General features: G+C 38.5%; 1 protein-coding gene across 1 annotated transcript; it reads right to left on the reverse strand.

Moving 5' to 3' along the window:
* Positions 1-5,808: 5,808 nt before the first annotated feature.
* LOC147934007 (uncharacterized) lies at positions 5,809-6,558 on the reverse strand. The gene has a single exon (XM_087472433.1). It carries the CDS (start codon positions 6,556-6,558, stop codon positions 5,809-5,811), a length of 750 nt encoding a protein of 249 aa, XP_087328559.1.
* Positions 6,559-12,414: the final 5,856 nt, after the last annotated feature.

The following is a 12,414-nucleotide window of genomic DNA, read 5'->3' on the forward strand; positions in this document are numbered from 1 at the left end:
TATATATTATATATATTTTTTTTGAAGGGTACGTATAATAATGAAATTTCTTATTATTAAAATTTATATATTTTTTAAATTTACGATTTTTATAAGGCTACTATATATTTTAAAGTTTTTTTATTAACTTCATCATATATGTTTTGTTTTTATAAGTTTCCTATGTGTGTTTTTCTTTTTAATTTGATTTTAACAAATATCTAAGATCTTTAATAATTTTTGTTTAATTTCTTGCAGGAAAATAAAAATATGTACAATCCTCCTCTTTTGATTTGATCTCATCTTCCAAATTTTCTTAAATATTAGAGCAATTGATGTAAAAATGGATATAAAAAAAATACAGAAAACTAATCTAAAGACCATTGTATGATTTTATTATACTATGTGTGTTTTACTTTTTATGTTCAATTACACAATTTATTAATTGACTAAATCAAATTTAGTCCTGAATAATACATATCAGCAATGTTACTTTGTGATAAGAAAACTAAATCTGTGTAAATACTAGATTTACCAATTTAACATATGCACAATATTAAAAAACCAACAATACTATATACAAAAATATGTAATTGTACCATCAAACTTGTGATTATTAGTATTATAATACATACATAGTAACATATGTTTAGTTCACACCAACTAAATTTGATTGATTAAATTCCAAATGAAAATAATTTTGATTGATTAAATTCCAAATGAAAATATATTAACTGATTAAATTCTAATTGAAATTAATTTTTTTTTATATACATAAAACAATTTTAAACATATCTAATTAAGTTGATTAAATTACAATTATGTAAATAGAGGTTGTCATGCGGGTTAAATCCTAAAATTAACAATCAAAATAAAATTATACAATTTGTATTTTCAATTTTTAAATTACAAAAAAATAGTCCTGCGGTGTACCACGGATTAAAATCTAGTATGAATTTAAAATATCATTAATTAGATAATACATCACATGTACATTATCATTTCACTATTTTGTTAACCCATCAATATCAGAATATTAGACATATCAAATTAAGTTTATTAAATTATAATTATGAAACAGAAAAGAATTATCTCGCGGTGTTCCCTGTTAAAACCTAGTGTTGTTATACACACAAACACATTATATATGGTTATTGTATTTTATTAAAATATTACAAAGGTATAAACAATTAACATATACTTTTTTTGTGTTAAACTTACTTTATATACTGCTTATGTCCATAATAATATATAACTTCTAAAAAAATTTTTTTTTTTAGAAATTTAACTCTATAAGAATGAGAATGTAACTCAAAATTTAAAACCCTAAATTCCAAAATAGTTATTCGGTTCACAATTCATCGAATAATAGAAAAATGGTGAAATGATGGGACAATAATTTCTTATTCAGGAACGCAACACAAAAGATAACAAAAGTGCGTGGGCGCAAAACAAATGTTAATTCAGATCTAGAACATGATAAAGGAATCCTGGGACAGATCATTAAAGATAAAGGAATATCTTACTTCTACAAGGATAGTTCTTTCGTCAACGGCTCATGAAGAAAGAAAACTTGTGAAGGCGATGCAGACGAATGTTCTGGAGGTCTTTGACCAATCCAAACGATGAATCAAGAAGAGGAACACATTTCACTTTCTTTCGGGCTCACAATGAGTACCAAGAAACCACCCCTCAACACCAAAATGTCGAGGTCTTTTACTTCTTTAGTTGAGATCATCCTCTTTACTTAACAAAGATGGGAATAAGATGCATGGGTTTCTTACTCTGCTCGTTAAGGTGCTGATACTGGTGCAGCATTCTCTCCTTCAGGCTCCTATGAGGTGTTCAAAATATAAGCAACCGAAAACAAATTAATTAAAGCAAATAATAATAATAAAAGACTTGATATAACATGATTTCATATTTACTTACCTGAGCCAATGGCTTCTCACAGCTTATAGCAAACTTTCTCTCCCTGCTAAACTTGTGCATGCTTTCCAAAAGAAAGCGCTTGTTCTTATAAAATTTTCCTTTCACCTTCATGAACATGTCATGGTACACGTGTTTGTCCATGTTCTCGTCATGATATAACTTTTTTAGCAAGCGTTTTAACATTTTCAGCCTTCTCATTAAAATTTCCATTTTCCGATCCATCACTTCAATTGTATTCTTACCTGAAAAGCCAATATAAAATACTTTCTAGATAATTCCCTTCATACATAATAATTCAGTACTATCACATGGATCACCAAGCTAGATTAGTAGTCCAAAAGACTTCAATCAGTGGTACCGAGGACATACACTGGTCACTAAATTACCAAAATGAAAAGACCTACGTACGAAAGACAATTTTGATACAATATTTTCATTTAAACTTACTGTAACGGTGACGACACTTTCTCTTTGCACGAGAGCGTGAGTGGAACTTGATCGACACCATTTCTTATCCCCGTGACCTCCTATCCTCTTCGTCAAGATCAGCGGCGAAAACAAAATATGAACGACTTATAATGAGATTATAACCCTAATTGCTTTATCATCATGGGCCTAAACTACATGACCTGTTTAATATGTATAAAAGCCCTAAGCTAGCTAAAACTCAGGAGGTCTTTCGTAATGTAAAAATTATTGTTTCACAAAATGTATATGTATAAAAGCCCTAAGCTAGCTAAAATAATCAAATGTAAGAATAATAATTTACAAACGTGTTTGTTATTTTTAATTTATTAATAATTAAATGATATAAAAATCATGTATAATATAATATGTAATAAATCATGGCAAAAAGAGGAATTGATTAGTGAAAGATTCATTAGGGGGAGTGGGGGAATTTATAAATGATTTATGAAATATTTTTGTATGATCTTAATATTTGCTAGATAATTTGTTATAAATACCTTTTTTTTTGCTAGATACTCCTTTTCAAAAATACCTATTTTTTTGAACATTTTCATTTTTACCCACTTTTACACAATTACAATATGTTAAATTAATTTTTAGAATTGTTTTTTTTGGTTTGGGTTCTCAATTTTATATTTAGGATATAGTTTTTATGAGGTAGGACTCAGTATTTAGGGTTTAGGGTTTAGAATTTAATCATTTTATATATTGAAAAGTGGCATAGAAAAATGAGTATTTTTGAAAATCCCCCTATTTGCTAATGTCATGACAGAACTGATATAAATATTAACAAATTGAAGGTTTTCTTTGTGCACCAAAATCTTCATTCAAATAAGACGGTTACATGGGGGATAGACGCACTCGGACAAACCCAATAAGCAAGCAGAAATAGCTAACAACAATACTGTTACAAGCTCCAAACATAGAAATATAGAATCCAAACACTTAGGTAAACAACATCATCAAGGAGTCCTCCAACCTTGGCAACATTAGAAACAATAAGTGGAAAGGCGTCTCGTGGAACAACAAGCAATAGAAATGCTCTAATGTTTGAGTTTGAAACTGCCACTTGCGCAGAAAAGCAATCCTAAAATCGGTTGTAAACGTAATGGAGACAAAGCACCAAATTACTGAACCGTTGACGATACCACAAGGTGAAGTCTCAGTGGAACATCCTTCACATAAAAGGCTTAAATGTGCAACCCCAATGCAATGGCCCCAACAGCCAAAACAATGCGGAAGGGAGTGGTGGCTGAAAACGAAAAGCCAAAACGAGCAGCCAAATGAACTGTGAGCCATCACCAATGGCTCTAAGCTGAAAGCAACCTACAAAGACGCTAGAGGAAATTCCAATGAGCAAACACAGCCAAATTTGGGCAAAGTCTGAACCAAGTCTGAATGCAAAATGGACATGTCAGAGAAGTATATGATGCATGCAGGGAAGAGCAGGAGAAATATCTGATGATCTGTTTGGTGAAGAAGAAGAAGAAGCCGAGAGGAATTGCATCACGATGGAGATTGGTGAAAGGAACGACAACGAACGCATCAATCGACACCATCAGGTTTGCCTGTAATCTTCGGGTTGGCAAGAGAGGAGAGATTGATGGATAAGAAGTGAGGGGGAAGATTCAATAGAACAAAGAAATAAAGTCGGAGGTTAGAAGCGGTTGAGGATTTTGCCAGAAGAAGGGTTAGAAGCGGTTGAGGATTTTTCCCAGCAGATCGAGAGAGAAAGGTTCTCCTGAAACTCACCGGAGGAGGTCTCAAAACCCGACTCCTGCGGAGAAGTAGAAATGGCCAAAGACACAACCAAAAGGAGGTGAGCACGGATTGGGAGAGAAGGGTTCTCTGACAAGAGATGAATGAATGATTTGTGTTGTTTATTATGTGACCTAAAGGTCTGTATTTATACAAGTTACAAAGCCAAAAGATATGGCAATATCTACCAAAAGGAAATCTAAATATATACAAATATATCCTAATAACTTTTGTATCAAGTTTATCCTTAATACCCCCCTCAAGTTGGAGCATGCAAATTTTGAATGCCCAACTTGTGTAAAAACACATCAAATTCACGTTGTCCTAAAGCTTTAGTAAGAATATCAGCAAGTTGATCCGTAGTGTCGACATGAGAGGCTTTGACGATACCATCCACGATATAATCACGAACAACATGACAGTCAATTTCAATGTGTTTTGTGCGTTCATGGAAAACCAGATTAGAACTTATATGCAACGCCGCTTGACTGTCAGAAAATAGAGAGATGGGTGCCTGATGATCGATACCAAGCTCGAAGAGAAGAGATTTCAAACAACGTAACTCGCGACAAATGGTAGCCATGGCGCGATATTCAGCTTCAGCGGAAGAACTTGAGGTAGTCTTTTGTTTCTTAGTTTTCCAAGAGATAGGAGACTCCCCAAATTGAACAAACCAGCCAGTGAGTGACTTTCGAGTTAAGGGACAACCAGCATAATCAGAGTCACACCAACCTTTCAAATGAAGAGGAGAGTTGGCATGTAAGAGAATGCCTTTCCCAAGAGTCCCTTTTAAATACCGTACCACTTTCAAAGCAGCTTGCCATTGTGCTTCTTTTGGTTTCTGCATGAATTGAGACAAAACATGGATAACATAAGAAAGATCTGGTCGTGTAGATGCGAGATAGACAAGACGTCCTACTAAGCGACGGTAGGCCACCGGATTAGATAAAACCGGACCATCAGGAAGAGCTAAACCATGATTTTGATCAATAGGCGAACCAGCAGGTTTGCAGCCTAATAACCCAGCTTCTGTCACAATATCAATAGCGTATTTGCGTTGACAAAGATAAAATCCCTCAGGACTGCGCGCAATCTCCAACCCCAGAAAATATTTAGCATGTCCAAGATCTTTCATCTTAAAACAAGTAGAAAGATAAGTTTTAAACTGTTGTATAGCCGATGGAGAATTACCAGATATGATCAAATCATCCACATAAACCAAGATTTGGAGCGAGACACCATCACGACGAAAGACAAAGAGACTCAAACCGTGTCAATAGTCTTACCACTTAGACGATTTAAGGGGTTGTTGTGAGACTCCACACGTTGAACTATACGCCATTGTTCATCAGAGAGACCACTCAAGCCTTGTAGATCAGCTTCATTGAGCGGGAGAGTAGAGATAGCAGCAGCGGAATTAGCGGCAGGAATTTGAGTGATATTTGCCCGAGGAGGAAAACCACGACCACGGCCCGTCGGAGCAGAGATAGGGCCACGCGAAGTGCTTTTGTTGCGTGATCGATCTTCCCACCACTCAGGATATTCAACCACCTTGAAATAGGATGAAGCTTCATGACCAGATCGACCACAAGCTGTACACATGCGTGAGGGATCACGGTTGATGCGAGGTGCGTTACAAGGTGCTGAACTGTTGCATGGAGCAAGTGATGACTAGCGGGATGAAGAAGCAGATAATTGAGATGCAAAACTCAGTAACTCAGCATCCTTTGTAGCACCAAGACGGATTGTTTCATTCTGAACAATCGTTTGATAGACACTGTCGAGATCAGCGAGTGGAAATATAGCACAAATTTGTGATCGGATGACACCATGAACAGCATCATCAAGTCCGGAGAGAAAGTCATGAATCTTCAAAACTTCAAGTTCTTTGTCAGGAGCAGTGTTGAGATCACACTCACACTTTCCACATGCACACCGTTTGGAATTCATGCATTCAGCAATGCCATCCCAGAGTTTTGTTAAACGACCAAAGTAATCATCAACGGAGGAGCCGTTCTGTTTGCAGGTGGCTAAGGAGTTGCGCAATTGTTGCAGACGAGCCCCACTCTTGATTGAAAACCTCTTTTTGATGATTTCCCATAGATCACGTGCTACTTCGCGTGTGGAGATTGAAGGTCGAAGTTTAGGTTCGATGGTGAGCTTAATCCAACCCACGATAAGATGATTATTGGTGGTCCAGTCTTCAAGTGTTGGAGAATCGTTTGCTGGTTTTGGGATGCTTCCATCAAGAAAGCCAAATTTCTTCCGTGAACTAAGCGCCATCCTAAAGTTGAGAGCCCATTCTTCATAATTTTGTCCATTGAGGAGCGGTTGAGATATGATAGCACCAGGGTTATCACCGGATGTGAGATCAAAGGGAGAGATGGTTTTGTGTTTGGGATCGGTTGTCGTAATCGACATGGATGTGAAAATTAGTTGATGATTGCCGAGAGGCTAAAGGGAGAGATGCTCTGTTTTTTAGATGAAAAACAGAGGAAGAAGAGAAAGATGAAGAAAGAAGAAGCGACCGAGAGGCTTTCTTCTAAAAAGATATAAAGTTGCTAGGGTTTTTACAAAACCTGCTCTGATACCATGACAAGAGATGAATGAATGATTTGTGTTGTTTATTATGTGACCTAAAGGTCTTTATTTATACAAGTTACAAAGCCAAAATATATGGCAATATCTACCAAAAGGAAATCTAAATATATACAAATATATCCTAATAACTTGTGTATCAAGTTTATCCTTAATATTCGCCGATATTTCAGTGAAGGAATTTTTGACGCAGAGACGGGTAGAGAAACGGTGACGCTTGGGCCATTGCCGAAGGAGAATCTGGTACAAAAAGTGGATCCTAAAAACCCGGTAGGTATAATGACAGAGGTGAAAGGAGAAGACAGGCCATGACAGAAGTAATGCTGGATTTGAAGCCGAAAATGGGGTTTGAACAAACACTTAAACTGAAACGAGATTAGATTTGACTGGGGGAAGCGGAACATCAAAGAGAGGACAGAGTCTGACGCCGGCAAGCCATAGCAACAATGGCGTCAGAGGGCAGAGTCTCCTTTGTCGACTTAGGAATGCCGGCTAGGACAAACTCAAACGAGGAGGGAGAAGAGTGCCCTTTGCAAAAGCATGCGTGGAGATGTAACAAAATGAAGGTTATAGTTTTATTTTTCTTCGTAATTTATGTATTGAGATAGTAGATAGATGGGAGAGGAAACATTTGTGCCCTAATGTATTGATCAGGAACCGTATCTCTTCTTTCTGCTACTTCGACTCAACATTTTCAACAAGAATCTTGTGTAGAACATATATGTCTATAGTCTATATATGCATGAAACGTGTAATGTAAGTATGCATATGAAGTCATAGGAAATCAGCTTTGGGAAGGTTAACATACAATACGTACTGGGAAAAAAGACAAGTGGTCGTCATTCTTAAGATTTGGTCTCGATTGTTTATGGTCTCTATTATTTCTTCTCATTTAGCATCCTATTCAACTCTTCTATTATTCCTCGACATTGTTATTCCTTGATCTATATATACTTTAGTTGGTGTCAATGTTTGAAAAAGAAGAGAGAAAGAATGCTATTCTCTTTATTCCTCAAAACTTTTACAATTTATTTTTCAACATGTAGAATTTACCATCGATGATAAATTATAAATCAAAAATGTATATTTTTTTTCAGAACTAAACAATATATATGTTGTACCATGCATGAGAAGCAAACTGGTGTCACCACTACCGCCCACCACACACTATCTTAATTCTCTATAAAGATTCAATGTTCTTATCTTTTTGTAGGTCAAAGTAACTCAATGTTCGTTCCACATAAACTGTATTTTCTTGTCTTCCTTTACAAAAACAATATATGTCTCCGGCAAAATGTCTCCCCTTGTAATGTCAAGTTTCAGTTTCAGTTCAATTAACCATTACAAAAGTGGCTATTCATATGCAAAGTCAAGGGATAATTCCAAAAAGATAAGTCAACAGAGCTAGACTACTAATCTAATAAAGTGAATATTCATTTGCTAAATTTTTTATATAAGGGAGGCCATTAGCTTTCTTTACCAAAGCAAGCTAAAAGCAAATAATCAAAGATAACACACAAAGAAAAATACAACTTTCTTCTCTTCTAGTTTGTTATTTGATGGCAATGACAAAGAAAAATACAACTTTCTTCTCTTCTAGTTTGTTATTTGATGGCAATGACTTAAAATGATAGGGATACCATCGCCCAAAAGGCTTTTGAAATAGTCGATAACGTGTATGGTAAGTCCCAAAAAATAACCCCTAAACCATATGTTCCTGAAAACGAGTTTCCTATTCATTTTAACCAAAATTCCTACGAATATTGTGGTCCCAAATTTTATACGGTGAAAGAGTCACCTAGTACTATTACTGCTCGCCGAGTCATATATCAATCTTCATATGAGTCAACTATAGTAAAACCGATTGTTTATCATCCTACGGATCGTATTCAATACTTCAGTGGCGCCCGTCCTTTTGTTGGCCATGTTGACCGCTTTGAGAGGCCGAAAGAACGGGCTATTAGCTGTGACGAGGCCGTCCAGCAGGGGCGGATCTACAATGTCATAGGGTGGGGCATGTGCCCCACGCTACTTTTAAATTTTATTTATGATATCATTGGTTATTGTTATCCTATAGCTCATTTGGTTACAAGGTGCCACAAGTTTGGAGAGACTGGTTGGCTGCCCCACATTTTAGCTTCCTTCTTTTATTTTCTTTACCTTTTTGTTTTCTTTTGATTGCTTCCTTTTTAGTGTTTTTCTCTTTCTTACATGTTTTTTTCAAAAATTCTTTGTTATAATTAGTGCATTTTTCTTATTCCATTTAATTGTCAATCAAATTATGTTCATTCAATTCTTATTTTTTCTTTCTAATTCCATTTTAACTTTCAAAAAAAAAATCATCATTTTAAACTCTAAAGATTACGTTAAATTAAAAATATTAATAAAATGAGTAACTTAGTTAACATTTTATTATCTTCGTTGTTTTTAATTTTATATAGAATTTAAAGTTTTGTGATATTTTAGAAATGTAAATTCAAATCATACTTTTACGGATAAATAACATGAGATAACTGTCTAAATTAATAATTTTATATGATATATGTTTTTTTGGTAGTTTTTATATGATATATGTAGTAGAGTATATTTAGAAACCAAATAAAAATTGGTGTCATGTGAAAAAAGAAGAAAAAAATTGATGTTTTCTTGAATTTCATATTTTAAAATATATTTAAAGTATGTAAAATTATTTTTATTTAATATTAATTATTCTTTAAAATTTAAATTATTAATTGTATAAAATATGTGCCCCGGCAGAATAATTTTCTGGATTCGCCACTGCCGTCGAGCGGTATGGAGGGGTGCTTATAAAGGAGTTTCGTACTTAAGTGGGTTAAAACACAAGCTATGCAAGCTAAATATCGATGCAATATACTAAGTGATAACAAGTATGATAGTTTATATTTCTGCCTTCGGAAAAAGTACAAACCAAGACATAAGTGTTTGTTACTTAAATAAGGTTTAGATCACTACCAACTGTTGGGTCTGTTATGTATTCATATGAAGTGATATAAGAAACTACTCTAAGCTGAAACTATAATGTTATGGCGTAAATACTAGTAATATAATCTGATATGCTTTTATATTAAATGTCATAATGTAAACATTAAAACATGTATGACATGCGCAATGAAACATGTCAATGAGCACGCAATATTGCAATAATGCATTTCCTATACACCAAGAATAAAAAAGTTGAATAACAAACGGAAGAAAATACATAGAGATCTGAGGCGAAAATTAGATCTAATTTGTTAAAACTAACGGCGAAAAATAAGGCCAAAACTAGATTTGGTATCATCGACGGTGTGGTCTTTCGCCGCCGTCGAGAACATCTGAAAGACCCCGATCCGGACGTCCTAGCGTCTGCGGTCACGGCTTCCATTCGGCCCCATTCCCGGCCGAATATCCTTTGATTCGGTCACTAAGCTTTGGCTCATGGCCTTGCTTCATAGACCCCTTTACGCAGCGGAATATAACTTTAACCTTGACCCATCCCTTTGTGCTTAGCCATACAACCAACCAACCCCACTGGCTTGCACATATTAGGGATGGGGACATATAGTCCCTTCGGTGCACGGTGAACGGTTGCTCTATCGGCTTCCCGAACCACTCGCGTACCCAAAGCTCGGTATCGGACGTACCGTTTAAATGACCCATCGGTCATACCATTAATACCCCGATTAACTCGTCGGTCTTGGTATCAGAGCCAGGTCCGATCATCTATCCGACCCCATAATCGAATCGCTGATCAACCACAGACCTGGGCCGATACTTCCGACTGACTTGTCGACCACTTGACCACCCGACCGATCAATCCAACCTACGGCTCGTATCGTCGATCCTTTGATCACCCGATCCGACTAGCGATTGAATCACCGGTCAACTCTCGATCGATCCGTCCATTGACGTGGATCGTCGATAACCTTTCGATCGGTCCGACTCTCTGATCGAACCGTCGATCATCCTGCGATCGGTTCGTCTTCTCGGACAAACCGCCGCCTATCCTACGATCGGATCGGCCCGCTTGCCGAACCGCCGCTCATCTCATCGTACCTTCGATAGAGAGGTAGCATGCGCATCAGTTCGGACGAGCAAACTCGCCGAGCCGCACCCCCTTTTCTTCTTAGGCTTAGATGGACGATGGAAGGATGATGGTGTCTTGGAATGAAGGCCTTGCCCTCTATTTATAGTGCCCTGGCCGAAGTCTAGGCTCCAAAAGGCACCTGTCCATCAAGGCCCTTCATTCGTGCACGTTCGGACATGCCTGTCCGTCCGTGCCTGTCCGGCCATGCCTGTCCGGCCATGCCTGTTCGGTCATGCCTGTTCGGTCATGCCGTCCCATGCCTGTTCGGTCATGCCGTCCCATGACTGTCCACGAGCTCCCCAGCTGGCCCGGAGACTGTCCACCGCCGTCCAGCTGGCCGAGCTTGGTCGAGCTGACGCTAGCTGGACGCTAGCTGGACAAGCTGATACTAGCTGGCCTAGCTGTCCGCAGCTGGCCTATAGCTGTCCACAGCTGGCCTATAGCTGTCCATAGCTGGCCGATAGCTGTCCATAGCTGGCCGATAGCTGTCCGCAGCTGAACTACTTGTTCATCGAGTATTTCAGCTCATTTAGCTCGTATTCCAGCTATTTGAGCTAGTAGCTTAGCTACTTAAGCTCATATAGCTATCGATTTCCTTAAAACAAACTGCCCCTCCTTTCGGATCGCGGGACGCGGGTGTTACAAGTCTACCCCCCTTAAAATGAATTCGTCCTCGAATTCGGTGGGTGTAGAGATTCTCGACCTTCGTCCACTTGAGACTTGATCTATTCTCGATCATGCTCTTTTTAGGACTTGGTCATTTTCCTAGATCTACGTCTTTCTCGACGCAAGCTTTTCCCCTTGATCTTGGACAATCTCCGAATAGATCAAGTCTGTTACTATCCTAGTTCCATCCCAATTAGGACAATTTCCCGACCTTGGTCCTTCCTGGACGTGGTCGTAATTCCCGACCCTGGTCCTTCCCGGACGCGGTCGTAGTTCCCGACCCTGGTCCTTCCCGGACGCGGTCGTAGTTCCCGACCCTGGTCCTTCCCGGACACGGTCGTAGTTCCCGACCCTGGTCCTTCCCAGACGCGGTCGTAGTACCCGACCCTGGTCCTTCCCGGACGCGGTCGTAGTTCCCGACCCTGGTCCTTCCCGGACGCGGTCGTGGTACCCGACCCTGGTCCTTCCCGGACGCGGTCGTAGTTCCCGACCCTGGTCCTTCTCGGACGCGGTCGTAGTACCCGACCCTGGTCCTTCCCGGACGCGGTTGTAGTTTCCGACCATCTAGTCGACATGCTATGTGTTCGATGTTTTGAACAATCGCTCGATTCACGAGCGCATCTTGGCGAACACATTCCTGTTCCCAAGCATGTCTTCGATCTTATCAGAGATTTCCATTTCGTCCGAACACATAGCATAACGGCATACGTCCTCACAGGATCGCGCATGCTCTGATACCAACTTGAAAGACCCCGACCCGGACGTCCCAGCGTCTGCGGTCACGGCTTCCATTCGGCCCCATTCCCGGCCGAATATCCTTTGATTCGGTCACTAAGCTTTGGCTCATGGCCTTGCTTCATAGACCCCTTTACGCAGCGGAATATAACTTTAACCTTGACCCATCCCTTTGTGCTTAGCCATACAAC

The sequence above is a fragment of the Camelina sativa genome, chromosome 11 (genome assembly GCF_030686135.1).
Source record: "Camelina sativa cultivar CO46 ecotype springtype chromosome 11, ASM3068613v1".
NCBI classification, from domain to species: Eukaryota; Viridiplantae; Streptophyta; class Magnoliopsida; order Brassicales; family Brassicaceae; genus Camelina; species Camelina sativa.